Source organism: Mus caroli, unplaced genomic scaffold (assembly GCF_978045245.1).
Source record: "Mus caroli unplaced genomic scaffold, Mus_caroli_1 scaffold_11, whole genome shotgun sequence".
Taxonomy (NCBI): Eukaryota; Metazoa; Chordata; class Mammalia; order Rodentia; family Muridae; genus Mus; species Mus caroli.
The window spans coordinates 122,686,792-122,705,962 of record NW_028227266.1 but is presented as its reverse complement, the minus strand read 5'-3'; the positions used below and the strand labels follow the sequence as shown (position 1 = coordinate 122,705,962).

The 19,171-nt window shown below is 42.4% G+C and overlaps 2 protein-coding genes across 5 annotated transcripts in view; one reads left to right on the top strand and one right to left on the bottom strand.

Annotated features, from left to right (window-relative positions):
* Nucleotides 1–19,171, top strand: part of Fyco1 (FYVE and coiled-coil domain autophagy adaptor 1) — a 67,677-nt gene that overhangs the window by 36,637 nt on the left and 11,869 nt on the right. For all 4 annotated transcript variants that reach the window (XR_002378694.3, XM_021171508.3, XM_021171509.3 and 1 more), the window contains exon 14: nucleotides 1,214–1,355. Coding sequence is in view for 3 of the 4 variants with exons in the window: in XM_021171508.3 (XP_021027167.1) it covers nucleotides 1,214–1,355 (142 nt within the window). In the remaining variant the exon portion in view is untranslated. The remainder of the gene's footprint in view (nucleotides 1–1,213; nucleotides 1,356–19,171) is intronic.
* Cxcr6 (C-X-C motif chemokine receptor 6) lies at nucleotides 8,797–14,088 on the bottom strand. The gene is made up of 2 exons (XM_021171511.2): nucleotides 14,039–14,088; nucleotides 8,797–10,616 (listed from the first exon to the last, which is right to left on the bottom strand). The coding sequence occupies exon 2, from the start codon at nucleotides 10,609–10,611 to the stop codon at nucleotides 9,556–9,558; it is 1,056 nt and encodes a 351-aa protein (XP_021027170.1). The 5' UTR covers nucleotides 10,612–10,616; nucleotides 14,039–14,088; the 3' UTR covers nucleotides 8,797–9,555.

The window sequence follows — 19,171 nt, the reverse complement described above, 5'->3', positions numbered from 1 at the left end:
AGAAAGAAGCCCTCCAATTTTGTTCTTTATTAAACGAAGAAATTTTAGAATGAGTTCCTTAGTTTCTAAAACTAAATCATGATAAGGTTTTCATTGGGATTTCATTGGATTGGATGTGGAGATCAGTTTGGAGAGATTTGGTATCTTAAGGTATTGACCATTTCAATCCATGAACTTGGTATAGCTTCCATTTCTCTAGGTCCTTTTTATTCTCTTGATGAGAATTCTCTTTCTTTCTCTCTCTCTTGCCCTTCCCCATTGCTTTGTCAGCCTCAGAAGACAGATTCAGAAGCGTAACTGAGTCCTTATTATCAGGTTGTTCTTCTAGTTCTGTTACAGAAACTTGGGAGGAAAAATACTACCTGTAAAGCAAAAGACAGCTACACTGCTCTTGCTAAGAAGCCTAAAATCTCTTGCCCTATCTCACTAGGAGGAGTTCAGCAATGACAGAGTGACGCTGTGGTAGAGTGTTGAAGTTGCTTCTTTTGATTTCTATCATTTCTTATCTGGTCTTTTTTCTTCTCCTCCTCCTCATCATCATTATCCTCTTCTTCTTCCTCCTCCTTCTCCTCCTCCTCCTTTCTTCTTCTTCCTCCTCTTCCTCCTCTGCCTCTTCCTCCTCCTCCACTGCTGCTACCTCAGCTACATTTCCATGATACATGGTTGTGGGTAGGTGACTGGCATGGTGTCCTGCCAATTGAGTGGTCAAGGTCAAACACAAGACCCAGTGCCTTCTGCAATTCCTTGGAATAGAGAGACGTTCTGTTCTACTCAACAGTGGACTGGAAGGGGGAGGGAATGGATGTCAGGTAATCTGCTTCAAATTATTTCTGCCTGTGTCTTATAGAGCAAGGTCTTGTTGGATTAGTGTATTTTCTTTATTTGTTTCTTTCCTGATATAGTTTTGATAGATTGTTTTCCCTTCTAAATAGGGTCCTAGAGGGTGTAGAAGTAGTTGAAACTAATACCCAGCATTTAAGAGAGGTCTTGAGGCTATACATTCAAAATCTTCTGTATTCCATGTTTTCCAGGGATGTCCCAGTAGTCTTTCTCTCATACCTACATAGAATAGCAGTTAGTTAAGAGACCAATTACAATGTATTCTATCAGCTTGTTCTCCATAGCAGCACCCTTCATTTCCTATATTATCCCTGGTTCTATGCATAATGGGTACATATATCTTTTTCTCTCCTGCTTTGCCTCTACCCTGCAGGTATTCCTGCCTGCAGACCACCAGATGATGCTGTGTTTGACATCATCACTGATGAAGAACTGTGCCAGATCCAAGAATCTGGCTCCTCCTTGCCTGAAACACCCACTGAAACTGATTCAATGGACCCAAATATGGCTGAACAGTGAGTAGATGTCGCTTCCATTTCTGAAGTACTCATTAAGTGCCTATCCCTTTTGCTGTCTTGTCAAAGGACCAGGAAAATGAAATACCAGAACCAGGATTAGCTGTCTCTGCTGAGGGAAGATGCCTCAGAACAGTGTTCATAGTAGAATGGCTCTTGAAAAGTAACGGTGCTTGGGAAACAGTCAGGGAGGTGCTGTGTAAGAAAGTTCCGGGGAAGTGTGTGTGGTGCCCTGATTCAACATCTTAACTTAGGCCAGACTTTGGCTAGGGCAATTGTATTAGTCAGCACAGGCTGCACAGGAGAGACCACAGGTTGAATGAATTAAACTATGGACATGTAGCTTAATACCATTCAGGAGGCTGGATATCAAAGATCAAAATACAGGCATCTTTATGTGGTCATCCTGTATATATACTTCTGTGTCCCTTAATCTCCATTTCATGCCAGGGCACTGGTATTTTTTTTAATTTAACTACCTCCTTAAAGCCCTTTGTAATTAACATCATCCCTATAGTAATTAAAATCATAGGTATGATTTTATATAAATAAATCTAATAAATTTAATTTAAATAACTTAAAATCAATGCTTCTCATTGCCAAACCTAAGATAGCTCCTATTCACTGTTGCTTCTATGATTTTGGGCCAATTCTCTCCTTTCTGAAACACTTCTCTGACAACATCCTGGTCAGTAATCTTCAGTGTTCATGCTGACCCCGTAACCCAGGGTATCTTCTCTTCCTTGAGCAGTACACTATAATATACTGATACCCTATGAATCCATGAGCCAAAATAAACCCTTCCTCACTTAAATTACTCCTTCCAAGTATTTTGCAATAAAAACAGCAGCTATCATGGAAAATCAGGGTCATTGTGACTAAATTTGACTGTGGTTTATGGCCTTTGAGAAAGGATGTGGAAAGGTTTTGAGATGCCAGCCAGCAAAGCCCCAGCGGTAAGCAGAGCTTAATGAGCTGTTTTGGTGGTTATTCTCAAGACCAGAATGCCACTAGAAATGTGTACAGTATAGACTGTGCCATAAAGTTTTAGTTGGGAACAAGGACTCTATCAGGAATTAGAATAGAGGTCATTTATGTTACATTCTAGCTAAAAAAATTAGCTATGTGTTACGTGTGTCCTGAAACTTTGAGTGATGCTGAACTTAAAAATAATAGGTTATGGACTGGAGAGGTGGCTCAGCAGTTTAGAGGACTGACTGCTCTTGTAAAGGACCCAGGTGCCCAGCACTCCCATCAGACACCAGATAACCATCTGTAACTCTAGTTCCAGAGTATAAGATACCCTCTGGCTACTATGGGCACCTGCACACATATGATACATATAACCTCATGCAGTATACACACATATACATTAAGAAAACAAATTAGTTTTACTTATATTCTGGCCTGTGCTCTTTGCTTCCTGATCCATGCCATATGAACAAGCATCAACCTCTCACTTCATACTCCTGTCAGCATAACATATATGTGTAGCATAGTTACTACTCTCTAATTTTAACCCAGTTTATAAGCATTGGGGGAAAAAAAAGCAGATCAGCAAGACATAAAAGTATTTAGGTTGGCAAGGAATAAATGCAATTATATTTAAAATTGTGAACAAAGAAAATGTGGATGAAGTAACTAAAACCACTAGAGATTAATGCCATTAAAAGGAAACAGCTGCTTTGCACTGGGACAGTAGGAAAGAAAGGGACCTAAGGGCAAGAACCCCTCATTGAAGGCTTCAGAGTATAAAGATGGAAATGCATTTGGCTATTCTTTTAAAGGAGAATGAAGAGATTCAAGACTCATCTTCTCTAAAAATGATCATCTAGGAAGTGTTTTTCCAGGTGTAGCTACACAGACACTCTGCTACTTCATCTGTGGTCCAAGAAGACTCAGCCACATATCAAGCTGGCAGCAGAACTTGACATTATCCACATGGTGCTGGCTTTGTGAGCACTGTAGAATGCAAGAGTTGCAGGGTGGCCGGGCGTGGTGGTGCACGCCTTTAATCCCAGCACTCGGGAGGCAGAGGCAGGCGGATTTCTGAGTTTGAGGCCAGCCTGGTCTACAAAGTGAGTTCCAGGACAGCCAGGGCTGTACAGAGAAACCCTGTCTCAAAAAACCAAAAAAAAAAAAAAAAAGAGTTGCAGGGCATGGAGTTTTGCACTAAGGTTCTAGAGAAAACCGTGGACAGCCAGGCGGTATATAATAGGGTTTGATTCTCTGGTAGTGCATGAGTGGACTATGCATGAGAATTTAAGCACCTAGTAGAACTAATCCAGTAGAGAGCCTGTACGTGTGATAAGCAAGAAGGCCCATTAAGGGTAGAGCTAATACCAAATGTTTCCTACATGCCAGACATGAAACTAGGATTTAATGTTTTCACTGTTAAGATGTCATGTCTTTCTTTGCTCGACCCTCATTACTCCCTTTTAGAATGGGAATGATTTTATATACTAGAAATATATAATTTAAATTTTTATTTTACAAGATCTCACAACTGAACAAGTCTTAAGTCTCAAAAGAGACTGAACTTTCAGACACTGTTGACACTGTTAAGACTACAGGGCTTTCTTTGAACCTGAACTAAATGCATTTGTATTGTGAGATGGTAATGAGCCTTTGAGGTCAAGGGCTAAATGTTATATTTTGAATCTAAAATGCCCCTAACAAGTTTGTTTTAAATGCTTAGTCCAAGGCTTATGGCACTATTTTGAAGGCCGTGGATCATTTAGAAGGTGTGGCCTGACTGACAGAAGTAGAGACCAGAAGAAATTTTACCTACTTCTGATTCCAGCATGAGTTCTCTGCTTCCAAGTCCAATGCTGTGTAAATAAGTCTAGATGACTGCACTGCCATGCCTTCCCTGCTATGAGGGACTGGTACAATAAATCCTTCCTTACAAATACGTGTCAAAAGCCCAACTCTTCTTGTGGTAAAGGACTTCTCTGAGCTCATGATGACTCACAGTGAGGTCTCTGACCAGCCCAGAATCCAAAATAGGACCAGGAGTCACCTGTCACCTTTATCGTGCCAATTTTTGCCACATGGGAGGGGCTGCACTTAATCTTCATGAGGGTGCTAGCCTAGATTTTAGGCTTAAATACATCACCACACTTGTTTGTTTTCTGATAACACTGAATTCACTCATGGACACAGCATTTCATTACCAAACATAAGATAGCTCCTGTTTACTGTTACTTCTGTGACTTTGGACCAATTCTCTCCTTTCTGAAACACTTCTTTGACACATACTTGGTCAGTAGTCATCAGTATTCACTCTGACCCCCATGACCCAGGAGGTCTCCAGGATTTTTTTCTCTTCCTTTTAGCAGTCAGCTACATTCTGCTGTTGGTGCTTAGCAAGATGCATGGATAGCTGTGTAAGTAGACCAAGTGCCAGGAGTCCCAAGAGGATGCCATTGATTTTAAAGTGTCTTCTCACAGACACCTGTAACTGTATGAGGTGACTGTTCTCTAGCTTCCTCCCCCATCTTTCACCTTCCTCTTTCCTAGTAGGAACAGAAACAGAAAGCTGCCAGACTGCTGACCAGTATGTATAGTTTCTGGTCTTTGGAAATTAGGAACTATACCAGAGAAAGGAAACTGCCATCACTCTGGCCTGGCCAGCGCAGATCCTCTGGGATTGACTGATTAAAGAGCCACCTTTCTACACTCTTGATTGTGTCTTGGCATGTATGGGAGCTTTTCCTTGCCTTCCTTTTCTCCCATGCCTAAAACTCAGTCAAAGACATCAAGAGTCTGGCAAAGTATGGGAAGGAGAGCCCTAGACTTGCACCACCATCCCTTGCAGGAAACTTAGAGAGGAAGGTCAACAATCTGAGGAACAAAGTGATCCTAGAGGAATTAAGCTTGGACTCTTCCTGGAAATGATGGAACAAGAAAAAGTCTCCAAGTCCAGCTTCAGCCTCCCAGAGAAGCCTAACAGGCTCTCCTGTTGACTGCTAACCTTTCCCCATTCTGGCTTATCTTGAATGGTGACACTTCGAAGGAGCACAGCCCTCACCTGTAGTACCTTTCAGTCATGCCTGTACCCTCTCCTTCAGTGTCCTAGATAGCACTACCCAGATTTCCAGTTCTCAGAACTGAGGTAATAGATAGTTGGCTCCCTTGGCCTCTGCCCAGCCCACACACAGCCAAAGCCTCCCACACCTGGCCGGCTCTCAAGGTGCCAGACACATAGGCCATTCAGGGTGAAGAGCATAAACTCCAGACCCAAATAAGCATTCAGGCCCCATGGCCGTGGCAAATACAGCCTCTCAATGCAGCACCTTTAAGTTGTACAAGGGAGGCTAGAATACCTTACCCTTCCTTAAGACAGAGACAGTGCCTGAGCCAGAACCTCTTCTGGAGAGATGTGATTTTCTATGATGTTGATGTTGAATTTTGATGTCAGCCTGTGCTGTGGATGTCTACTATGTACACATGCTCCTCAGCATCTTCAACTTGTAGCCTTATCATCAAAAAAAAAAAAAGCCTTCCTCCTCAGGTACCCAGATTACACTAAATGATCTAAAACCTTCCCTCAGAGCCTGCTTGCCAATCACTTCAAAACCAGGGCTTTGTGGCCAGAATGCTTAACAGGAAAACTGTGGTCACCAGCCAAGAGATTTGATGCCTGCTATCTTAGAAACAAAACAAGGACAGGATATGGTAATCTTGGTTAAAGTTCAAAAGCCACCTTATGCCTGTATTAACCTAAAACCTGTAACTATAGAGGAGTACAGAGTTGTCAGACCCTTTGTGTGGTATAACACCTACCTGAAAGCTCTGTGGCTAGTGTTTAGGAGCAGAGAGGCTGCTAACAAGGTCCAAGTGATAGTACCAAGCTGCCTATAAAACAGCACTAGTAACTATGGACCTGAAGAACTGGGCACCTGTCCAAAATGCCACTTTGTAAGCCCTGTGGAAGGTAGGGTGACTTACAGCTTCTGTATTCTGTGCTTCCTTTTCTGTCTTGTCGCACTATCTCCTCATCCCAGTCACCAAGAATTCCTGGGTAATCAGATGGTCCCCAGAAGGGAGTCACCATGCATTCACCTCTCTGAAAACATAGCTATTGTCTGGCCTTCATATGTCTTAACTGGAACCAGAACCCATAAGCACTTCCACTATCCTCAGTAATGAGGAGCCCAGTGAGAGGGGAACACACAGTCTTTGTTCTCAGGCTCTGAAACACATCTAGAACAGTCTGGATTCAAGCAGGGTCCATGTTTATCTGGCTCCAACCTGCACTCCACGTAGCAGCCTGTCCTTTGATATAATCTCCTGCTATGAGCAAGGAGAGCCAAAGGTGGGAGAAAGAGATGGCGAGTGCTTGAGACCTCTAATACCTCTGAAGGAATGTAGCCTGCAGCAACAGCCTTTGCGCAGGTAGCCTGCAGGCCAGACACAAGCTCTCTAACTAACATGCTGGGTTTTGCGGGTTTGGTTTGGTTTGGTTTGGTTTGATTTGGTTTGGTTTGGTTTGGTTTGGTTTGGTTTGGTATGCATGTGTATTTATTGCTAATGATGGTATAGGTACAGGAGGAGATAGTAATCTGCCCTAGGTATAATAAGATACCCAGAGAATGGGGTGAATAGTGGCTTAGGAGGCAGAGAGAAGGAAGGTTCTATTGCTGTATTTTCTTGGCAACAGACAAACAAGCTTCTCTAAATTGCATAAAGGCCAGCATAAACATTTCTGTGGGGAGCCTGAAAGAGAGCATGATCCAAAAGTTCTCCCATCTCATCTGATTTCTTCATTGGATAGACAGCTGGTTAGAAATAACCCAGAGAGCATTGTCACCTAGCAGTGTGAATTGATGAGCCAGACCTTGGAAAAGGCTTTCTTGGATTGACCTAGGGTAGTACTATCTCTAAGTGCTAAGTGTCCAGCCATACCTCTAGAATACCTGTGTAGATAGTTACAGGGCCCTATCACCTGACTTATCCTTCTTCTCATTAAGAGCCTACATTTCCTAAGCTGGGATGTTAGGGAAGTCAAATATGAAGGAAGGGGACTCAGCCCTTCTCCATCAGCAATGTTGCAAATAAAGATGAATGCACTGAAGGTTAACCTTATCACCCTGCATAAAGCAGCCTAGTTGTTTTGAGTAAGCACTTGGTGTTGTATGTCACTTGCACATAGCAAGGAAGAAGACTACAGCTCTTGATTGTGTGTTTGATAAAATGGTGCATGGGATCATGGGCCATGACTGTACTCCAAGGCGTGGTCAAATTTTTTGAGCCAGAATCCATATGGCATGCCCTACATGTCCAGGAAGAAAAAACACACACAACAGCCTGTATCACTGCACCCGCCCTTAGAGATAGCATAAGGAACCTCTACTATATCTTCTAAGAAACAATTTCTACCAGTTTGAAGATCTTTCACCCACAAAAGAGATTGTTGTTCTTTATTTGGTTTGTTTTGAGACAGGGTCTTGTGTAGCCTAAGTTGGTCTTAAACTTTCTCTAGCTGAGAATAATCTTAAACTTTTGATCCTCCTTCCTTTACCGCCCAAATACTGAGATAGTAGGTATGTTACACCTAGTACTGGGGTTCAAACTCAGAACTCCATGCTGCTTGGCAAGTGTCTACCAACTGAGCAACCACCTCAGCCAGTGCTGTGTTTGATATGTATTATCTCAAGTCCTCCTCAAATCAACTGAGAGACTTGTGCTTTCTCACTAAAAAGAAATGGCTGAAGGCTAAGAGATTTGTTCAGGCCAAGTATCCTAGCATATGTCTTCAACCCCACACTTGAGTCAGAGGCAGTGGATCTCTGTGAGTTCAAGACCAGGCTGGTCTGTATAGCAAGTTCCAGATTGGCCATGACTGTATAGTAAGGAAGGAAGGAGAGAGAAAGGGAAGGGCTTAGAACCATGAGTGCAAGCATGTTGAGAGGTGGAGATTTATTTGTTTCATTGAGGTCATACCTAGTGAATAGCAGGGGGGCAGTCCTAGCCTGCTCTCTCCAGGCCCTAAGCCCAGGCTTACCTAGTCTCCTGGGCATTCTCTCAGCCTTTTTGGGTAGATGTTCTTATTTAGGTGAATGATTTGGTGGTACAAATACCCAACAAGCGCCTGTAGTCCTATTCACGTGGTTGCCAGAATCTAGTCAGCATCAGTCTAGTCTGGCACGTAAACTCACCTCGTCCTGGAGCAGTATTACAGAGTTGAACAATTGCACCTCACTCACATCTCGAGCAGGAGCAGGAAACCACCATGAAAGCAGGATTGTTACCATTGGTGTAATCTATTTCCTTCATAGACCACTGCCCCCAAAGTTTCATTTTAAATTATTTCCTTTATTCTAGGCCTAGAAGTTAACTGGGTTGTTTTTGTGCAGATTGTGAAGGTTTATTTTGTTTTGTGTCTCAAGCATACCAAATTTAAGTAGAACGTACCTAAAGATGAAAGCAGTTTGAAAACATTTAAAAGGTTTTATTTCTTAGCAATGAAACTCAAAATGCATGATATATTTGTGTGTACATATTATGTGTCACAATTTCTTTCATTTTTTTTTAGATGAGCAAAGCCACCAGAGTCCTCTTGTATTTGTTATAGTCTTATGCTCTGTTTTATATATTTTTCTAGCATTACATGGACCACTGAAATTCAGCTAATTTATTCTGGCCTGTTTCCAGTCCCATATTGCTGCACTTTACAAGACAATTCCAGTAAAACATAAGCATCCACCCATAAAAAAGTCAGACAGACCCCTGGATGAGTCAGAGCCTGGTCTCATTCAAGCAGCATTTGTGTGGGGCCTTCTCAATTCTCAACTGCTTGCCCACTGAAGAGTCTTCTGAACTCAAGAGCCCTGTACGTTATCTGCCAGCAACATCTTTGTTGATGCAGCTCTTCAACTTTTAGGCCCAAACTTGGTAAAAGAGAACTTGAGATCTCTAGAGTTAACCGTCATAACCTTGATTTCAGCATTCTTGAGGATGAAAGAGAGAAAGTGCTTCAAAATCTCAAGATATTCATTCTCCTTTGAGCATTAGGCTTAGATATTAAGAATAGGATATATTTATATCTGAGAAGTTTTGTGTACCAGCCATGGTGTTCAGTGACTTCTCCATGATACTCCACATGCTATAAGCAAAGCTTTTCTTGTTGCATCCAAATGATACAGCCATGCTCCTAGAATTCTGTTATTAACTTCTCTAAGTGTGGCAAGGCCTACTACAATTGGAACATACTGGTGGTCTCTACATTGTGGGAGGCAGAACAAGTCTTGGAACTGTCCTCAGAAGACTTCCATTGACTTGAGACTCCCAGGTGAGAGAGGCAGCCGATATCCTTCACAAGTTTCCAGACGTTCTTCCGGAACTTTAAGCCAACAAAGGCATAAAGTACAGGGTTAAGGCAAGCCCGAAAGTATGCTATAGCCTCTGTCACTACGATGGCATACTTAAAGCTGGTTATGGTATAGTACTCCCAGCTTGTACTTTGGATTAACATGGCAAGGTTGAAGGGTGTCTGGGTCAGCAGGAACACAGCCACTACAAGGAAGATGATCTTTAGAGATTTGTGCTTCTGGAAGTTTCGAGCTTGAAGCAAGGTCTTGATAATGCCTGAGTAGCACAGAATCATAGTGAGCAATGGCAGGAAGAACCCCAGAGTCATCTGTATAACAAGAACCATAGTGGATATCTCCTCATTGTGGTACTGACAGATAAGCTTGTCAATATCTTCGACATTGCCATAGATGATCTGTGGCAAAGAAACCAACAGGGAGACCACCCAAATGAGCAAGCAAATGACTTGGCCCCAGATCTTCCACTTAGCCTGCCGGTTGAAGGCCTTGGTAGCCTGGACCACTACAATGAAACGATCCACTGTGATGCAGGTGAGAGTGAGCATGGACACGTAGAAGTTCATTGTATACATGCCTCGAAGAGTTTTGCACATGACTGTGCCAAAGACCCACTCATAGGTGCCTGCATAGGCCCAAAAGGGCAGAGTACAGACAAACACCAGGTCAGCCAGGGGCAAGTTCAGCAGAAACACATCTGTCAGAGTCCTCAGCTTCTGGTAGAAAATGTATATAATCAGAACCAGAGAGTTCCCTAGCAGTCCAAAGACAAACACTACCAGGTACACACAGGGCAAAAAGACCTCCTTGAACTTTAGGAAGCGTTTGTTCTCCTGGCTGTTATCACTGGAATTGTTGAAGAGCCAGAAATCTCCCTCGTAGTGCCCATCGTACAGAGCTGACTCTTGATGCCCATCATCCATGGCATCTGTTGGGGCAAACATCTGTGAGTCAGAACCTAAAAGTTATATTTGGGTATGTCTGAGTGACGTTCTTTCTTCCCACTGTCCTTATTAACTCCACATAGAAAGCAAATTATCTCTAACCCCATTCAGTATCATGCTTAGTCATAGCAGTATGCTGAAGATGGCCCTGTCCCAGGGGAAACCCGCCCAGCCAGAGTGAGGGATTCTTCAATAACCCTAAAAATCTCAGGTTCCTCCTGTGTCGTCCCATAAAATGCTCAATTGTTTAAAAAAAAAAAAAAAAAAGGTAACATGGAGTCAGTCATGTGGACACCGTAGCCCTTCATTTTTGGTTTGTTTGTCTTATTTTTGTTTTGTATTTTACGTTTTTATGTATTTTATGTATATGGATATTTTGCCTGTGTATGGACGTATGTCTGAATTGTGTGTGAGCAGTGCTCACCAAAGCCAGAAAAGGGCATTTGACTGCCTGGGACTGGAGTTACATACGGTTGTGAGCTACTGTGCAATGCTAGAAATCAAGCCCAGATTCTCTGGAGACTGTCTAGTCCTCTTAACTGCTGACCTCTCTCCAGGTCCACAAAACCTGTTTGGAAACATAGGACTGCTATCTATCAGGAAGGTCTGTCCCTATCTACTTGGGGAATCATAGCCGTGCCTACCACACTATGCCCTATGCTGGTCAGTTTTATGTCAACGTGGCATAAGCTATAGTTATTTAAGAAGAAGGGCTCTCACTTGACAAAATGTCTCCATATGATTGGCCTATAGGCAGGTCTGTAGTGTGTTTTCTTAATGAGTAATTGATGTGCAATGGCCCAGCCCATTTTGGGTGGGGACACCTCTGGGCTATTAAAAAGCACAAAACAAAACCAAACCAAACAGAACAAAACAGAATACTCAAGCTAGAAAGGAGCAAGCCAAATAAGCAGCACTCCTCCATGGCCTCTGCTCAGTTCCTTCTCTCAGCTCCTACCCTTAATGAACTGTGATCAGGACACGTGAGATAAAATAAGCCCTTTCGTCCCCAAGTTGCTTTTGGTCTGGTATTTTATCACATTAGAAACCCTAACTAAGCCCTATTCATTGTTAAAAAGTCATAAGAGCCAAATCAAGTGCCTCTTCTAGAAAAAGCGTCCTTACTGTTATCCTCAGGGGCTTGGAGGATGATAAGGACTGCGTGTGACTGGGGAGTACTTCCTGTTTACGCTTCTCCTCAGCTGTATAGTGTAAAAAGAGCAATTGTCTCGTGGAAAACCATGTGCCCAGAACATTGACAGAGCTGGCTTTGTTACCAGGGAATTAAGGTACTGCCCTGACGCCCCAAACTAAACTTTTCCATTTTTCACCTCTTAACAGTTCCCAGCATCTATGTTGGAACCTCAGATTCTGGACATCCCTGTATTTTGGGGAATCTCTAGGAAGGTTTATGTCCCCATAAGGAGGCATGGCTTTAACTTCCTTTAGCCATTCAGGACCTAAAAGTCTCAAAATGGAAGGCCAGTTAGAATGGCACATGAGGTGGGGTGGCTGCTGAATACGTTTGCTGCAGAGGCCACATGCCTGCCTTTCTTGTCCAGGACTTGATCCTCCATGGTTGTTGTGTTTCTGACCCTGCTTTGCCCTGTGACTACCAAGGACCATAAGCAGGACATGGGGTAATATAACCTGTGGCCTGATTGTATGGGCAACTATGACAGCGTTTGGCCCGAGAGTGCCAGGCCAACCTTGCCAGTGTCCTAGATTCATATCCTGCCAGTGAGGGTTCTAAAAGATGCCTTAAGAAGTGTTTGGGCAAAACTTCTGTAAGATTTACCAAGACAAAATATTACCTGGTCAAATGAGGATATGTAAAAGTTGAAGACCTCTCCTTTTAATCCATGTGGTCATTTCTTGCTCTAAAATTGAGTCCTAAGCGGAAATAGTGTCCACCCTAACACTTCTGGAACTTATACCTTCCCTAGAGCCATAATGCCTTTTCTCACCATCAAGGAAGGACCTTGCCTTTAAAACTAGGCTACTCAGTAACTAGTCCCCACACCCGGACCTCAGGCTAGATCTCTGGTCTTGATAAGCTGATGGTAGGCATCCTGCCCCATAGCCTTCTGAGGTGCTAAAGTAGTGTCAGGTATTTGTGTGTATTGTATTGACTCACATGGGGATGATTTCTTTTTCACCCTTTAAAATATGAAACACCTTTGCTTTCCCAAGAGTTACCTCCAGTTCTCTGTTGTTATCTCACTGGTATTTGCTTTTTTGTTGTCCTATTCTTTTCTGAATCCAACCTTAGCATGGCTCTTCAGAACATGTACAAATCTGTATTCACTGTTATGTTAGTAGATAGGGACTAGACTATACAAACAGAATATTGAAATTCACTAGATTGGGGAGATGACTGTCAGTAGAATGCTTGCTTTACAACCATAAGCACACAGAATCACTGTCTCTTATACAAGAAGTTAACATTTCTTTATAATTGAAATATTGATTTAGGAAAATGAAACAGTAATGAAACTTTTGATATTTTTTAAGAAGCCCAATAGCAAATTATAATTGTATGTAAAGCATAAAATGTAACCCAAATATTTAAGAAGTACTTCTAATTATTTTGGAAGTTTCAATATATTTAAAAATATGAAAAAATATGAGAAAAACCCACACACACAAAAAAAAAAAAAAAAAAAAAACACCATGGGCTATTACTATTACAACAAATAGATGATACTTCTGATCTTCCTGCTTCCACCTCCAAAGGGCTGCGATTGCTGCCACACCTGGCACTTAACCTTTTGTGATCACAAACCTCTTTGAGAATCTCATTGAAGCTGTAGACCTTCTCTGAGAAATAATGTCCATACAGCTATAATTCTAAGGCTTCGTGAACCACATATTCTATAGGCTCTTGTTTAAAAACCCTTTAATAACATTTGTAATTTTGACTCTATAGTCTTAAAGGACCAAATTCTGTCAGCATTGGCCTTTGGCAAAATTACAAATTACTTATTTCATCTGTTTTGTTTATTTACTTATTTGTAGTCTATAATGTCTACAGTTGTGCGTTGATTTATATTGAAAAAAGTAGATAGTTATTGTGGATTATAGCTTGTTTTTTAAGATACAGAAGAACTTTTTTAAGATACAAAATAGAAAAAGATTGATTAAAAATAGAAGACCAGTGACTAGACTGCTCTGTATTCCTAGGTGGGTCTGATTATACCATTACCACCTTCCCCATCCTTTTATAACCACTTGCTATATTCCAGAACCAATGAAGTACTTCTCACATTTCTCTAACCCTTACAGCCACCATGGCAGTGAGGGATGGGAGCCATGAGTAGCTGAATTCAGTAGCTTGCACCATATACACAGGTCCTGCTGCAGACAGGAATCTGAGAGATGCAACAAAAGAAAGCAAATGACTCACCAGAAGAGAAGCCCAGTAGCTTTGTTCCAGAGTGAAGTGTGCTCACTAAAGGTCTGCCTCTGGTTCTCTGTGATGTGGTCTGTGTTTCCGTCAAATACTTAAGAGCCTTCAGCTAGAGACCTGCCCCCGTCTCTATCCCATAGGCAGAATCCACATGACAAGCTTGACAAACCTGCCCACTTAATTTGAGAGTCAAAGATGAAGCATGATTCTGATGCTTCATACTCCCTTCTTCTTGGCTTGGCACATTTTCTGCTGTTAAAAACTAATAGGATTTCCATTACTGCTCTCCTAAAGGGGAGCAGAAAGTAGACTTGACTTTTATCAGTCCACTGAAGATGGTGGACTTTGTTAGTGAAAATCAATTTGTTTACTGGTCACACATGTCTTTGGAACATTTTGGTTCTAGGCCAACAACAAAGCCCATGCTATGGCTTAGGCTCTGTTGAATGTAGATCCAGGATTTACCACAGATGTCTTAAAACATTGCTGAGGGCCAGGTATTATCTCCATTTACAGATGAGAATGTAGGAAACAGAACCAAAATAACTGATGAATTCAGAGCTACAAGCTCAGGTTTCTGATCATTCCCAGACCAATGGACCAGGTTGCTTCTAGGTGATTGGTTGTGCTGGAGGACCTGGTATAGCCCTACACTCTGCCCCCCCACAGGCCTCTGGCAGGCAGTGCCCACCTACCATGCTTGGCTTTGCTAGAACTGCCTGAGGTTACCCTTCTGGACTTTCCTCTATCTGATAGACACTATGATCTTAATGCAGTCTGGATATTACTTTCCATGAGCTAGCATTGCTGACTTCCAGGAAAATTAGCCTGGAAGTCAGGAACTTGGAGCAGGACCAGAATCTAAAAACTAGTATTTGATTTTATTGTAAGACCGGTATTATATGGAGGCTTCCATTTACAACTGTTGGGTTTTACTCACCTACCCATGGATGCAATGAACAATGAACAAATGAACAGATGCATAGGCTGCATTAAATACTGAGCGGGAGATAGTTGAAACACCTCTCCTTTTAAAAGAACCCTTTGGGTGCTAGAAAGATGGCTCAGCAGTTAAGAGCACTTCCTGTTCTTGCAAAAGACACAGATTCGATTACCGGCACCCAGATGGCAGCATACAACCATGCATGACTTCAGTTCATATCTATGAGCAAAGCACATAAAATAAGTCTAAAACTATTTTAAAGATACCTTTTAGGACAAGACAGCCTTCAGTTTTACTACATTTATAGGATAGTACTAGAATGGCCTGAGATTTGTCAAGCATTGCTGTACTCTTCTCAAAATTATTTGTCTTCCACAAGGAGAACAGAGAGGCCCATCTCAATGCTCTATGATTATGCATGAACTTCTAAGGCACATGCATAGGTGACTGTGGGGAGATTACATGTGTAGATTTAAAAATGTATGGTACTTTTGTCATAGCTATGCTACAATGGAAAGTTCTGTGTAAAATAAAAGATTTGCAAGTAAATTCAAGGAACTAGTCCACTTGGGACCACTTCACATAAATAAATAGCCTTTTACCATTCACATGTGTAGTGTGCATTGCTCCGTAAGTTTTTTTGACTCAAAGATCTAAACTTCTCAAGAGTGAGTACCCTGTTGCCTGTGTCTTGCATTTCCTCAGAAATACTTGAAATCTAAAATAGAATTGAGAAGACATTGGACATGGTAGGCACTATTGCTTCAGTCTTATCTTGGAAGTCAGTTGTTCTGATCTATCATCTTTTCTAGAAACTTGGCATTCTTAAGTCAGAACTATTAGGATATCAATTCCAAGACTTGGTTTTGGTTTTTTGTTTGTTTGTTTGTTTTGTTTTTGTTTTTGTTTTGTTCTATATTTTCTGCTACTTCGGGGAGGAGAAGTTAGCACAGGGCACTGATGAGTGGCAGAGTTGTGGAGGACAAATTTGTGGCTGAATGTCCTTGAGGAAATAGCCAGCTATTTGCAAATGAGCTAGAAATGGCTTGTTTATTGGCACCGTAGGTAGGTTTGTGTATTCTGATCAGACCATAAAAACCAAGTGTTCAGAAGCCAAGGTCTTAGAAGTGCTGCTTTTTGCTTGTCTGTTAAACAGAAAGGATGTCAATTACCACGGTGAATGTGTTCTGTGCCACTCTGTGCAACACCAGCCTGTGTGGTGACTGAACCCTTGAAGCCTTTGCTACTGCAAACTAGGAGCTGAATTCTTAGTTTATTTGATCCTAATTAATGTAAGTTTATATGGGAACTTGTGGCTAGTGATCACTGTTGGGAAGTGCAATCTGAACTGAAGATTCCCAGTCCTCTCCTGGAGCCTGGCATTCAGTAGAGCAAGTGACAAAATGGAAAGAAACCTCCGAGGAAGACCATAAGCAAGACATCACAGGCTGCTGGGCATTTCTCAGGTGGAGCTTCTGTTCTTGGCAGCCTAGAGAATTGTAATCTACTAATAAAATGAGAAACAAATTACAATATTTGGAATTGTGGCAAAGGAATGCTAGAGGCCTAACTAGAAGTACCCAGGTGTCTCATGACCCAGAGCGGTATGAGCTTCAGGGGTAGGACCCTTAGCCTCTTGTTTCTGTGCCTCTTTATTCTTTTTCTCTTAAGACTTTGACTTTATCTGTGCAGATATTTTGCCTGACTATTTATATGTGCACCATATGCATGTAGTGCCTGTGGGGGCCAGAAGAGAGTGTCAGATCCCTGAAACTGGAGTTACAGACAGTTGTAAACCACTATGTGGGCACTGAGATCCAAACCTGCATCCTCTGTACATCTGTGTGTGTGTGTGTATGTGCATGTGACTGCTAAAGAACCCAAAAGAGGGCAGGGTATTAGATCTCTTAGAACTGGAGTTGCAAACAGTTGTGAGCCATCTAATATGGGTGCTGGAAACTGAAGTTGGGTCCTCTGGAAGAATAGCAAATACTCCGAACCTTTGACCCATTCTTTATTCTTTAGTAAACTGAAGTATTGATTGCATGGGCATCTGGGGTATAAAAGTCCCTTACACTGAGGCTTATAATGCAGACATTTGTTAAACATAGACTGTGTATGCAATGGGAATCCTAGGAACACTGAGATCATTACTTTAGAGCAGAGGTTCTCAACCTGTGGGTCTTAACCCCTTTGGGGGGGGGGTCACATCAAATATTTACATTACAATTAACAACAGTAGCAAAATTACAGTTATGAAGTAGCAATGAAGTAATTCTATGGTTGGGGGTCAACACAACATGAAGAACTGTATTACAGGGTCATAGCATTAGGAAGCTTGAGATCCACTGCCCTAGAGAGAAGAGCGCAGCAATAGACTGGTGGCCATGTCACCCTAAGAAGCCAGAAAAGCTAAAGGTAGGCCTACTGCTGGAGCAAGGAAAGGGAAAAGGTCACTTGAGAACACTGATTTTTCTAGGCTGAGAAAACCAGGTCAACAGGAAAGAAAGAACATAGCTATAGAAGGAGATAGAGTGTCCTCTAGTGGTCCTGCTTGTGTTTCCTGCCATTCTCAAACTTGTTTTGTCCCTTAATGCATTTACATGACTACCTAGGAAAGGCCAAAGTTCCCCCCAAAAATGCTGCAAACCAGCATGTAAAGATGGAGTGAATGTGCCTGGTGTCCAGGCAGGCAAGAGCCTTTGGTGAGAGGAAAGTTTGAGACATACTGACCATAGCCCTGGGGCATTTTGAAAGAATCCTCTACAACCCTTGAAAAGGGTTATAACATCTGGAGAAGTCATGCTGGGCAGGAGACCTTCTAACTAAGGCCTTCACATGGGAGCAGACCATTTTCTTTTGGGCCTATGCCTTCCTGGGCATAGTTGTCAACATAGCTGTCAATTGTTGGTTGGATTATGAGACTTCTGAAAGCTACTAGCCAGACTGAGCATAGAGCCCTGAGTGGGAACATACTGAATTGCAGTCAGAGCATCTGATTGTGGCACCAGCCCTGCCTTGGAGAAACAGTTGTGGCTCATGTCCCCATCTAGGAACTTTTATCTATCTGCCAATGTATTTTGAGGGTCAGTAATTTTGGCAGATGTTCACAATGTTCCATGGTCAGATAAATACAAGAACATACCAGATAGGGCACTAACAGCCAAAGAAACTTCCACCCAAATCTAGCTTGATGAATCAGTGACTTTAGTGCTGTTCCTTACAGGAATATGGGTAACGTGGGGAGTTGCCTCACAAAAAGCCCACACTAGAATAGGTAAGAACTAGTAAAAGCTACATCTCTGGAGTTCTCTATACAGCTTTCAGATTGCTCCATGAAGGGTCTCCTCTCTCCAGCAATCGTTTGCTGCTTTTAAAACTTGGGTGGAGGGGTCAGGGGATGGGACTTGGCGTCGTCTTTCCTTCCTTCCTTCCTTCCTTCCTTCCTTCCTTCCTTCCTTCCTTCCTTCCTCCCTCTTCTTTCCTTCCTTCTTGCTTGCTTCTTTCCTTTCTCCCTTCTTCCCTTCCTTCCTTTCTTTCTTTCTTCCTTTCTTCTTTCCTTCTTTCCTTCTTTCTTTGAGACAGGGTCTATGTATGTAGCTTGCCCTGAATGTCCTGGGACACTCTTAAGTCAACCAGGCAGGCCTGGAACTTATAAAGATCCATCTGCCTCAGCTTCCCAAGTGCTAAAGGCATGTACCACCATACCAGGCAAACTGAGTCCTATAATGCACTTCTGACTTTAGCATACTGAGTCTTAAGAGTGATTTCCTCTATCAAAGAGAGAATGTTTGAATGGGGAAGCAGCTAGACAACTGCCTAAAATAACTTTCTAAGAGGGAGATGTTGTATACAACACTCACTCCCTGGGTTTTGGTGGTCCACACAGTACACTTTGGAAACTGGAACAGCCCCAGTGCCAAGGCAGCTCCTTCTGTACTCCTGATGGTACATGAGGAAGGAAAGAGGAGGTAGGTATTCACTCTACCCTCTTTAATATTTGGCTCTGTTTCATCTCTGCCTAGACTTATTGTTTTACTGACTGAGCTATAAGGGGTGTCTGATTCTGGAACCAACTCTGCAAGGGTTGGTTCTTGTGCCCTGGGGCCAATACCAAGAAGGAAGGAGGCAATGATTCTGTTGTCATCCCCATTGTGCCCCGTAGAGGATTTGCTGGTGTGGGAAGA

Coding starts and splice junctions, on each gene's coding strand:
- Cxcr6 (XM_021171511.2), bottom strand. CDS start 10,611: ATGGATGATGGGCATCAAGAGTCAGCTCTGTACGATGGGCACTACGAG.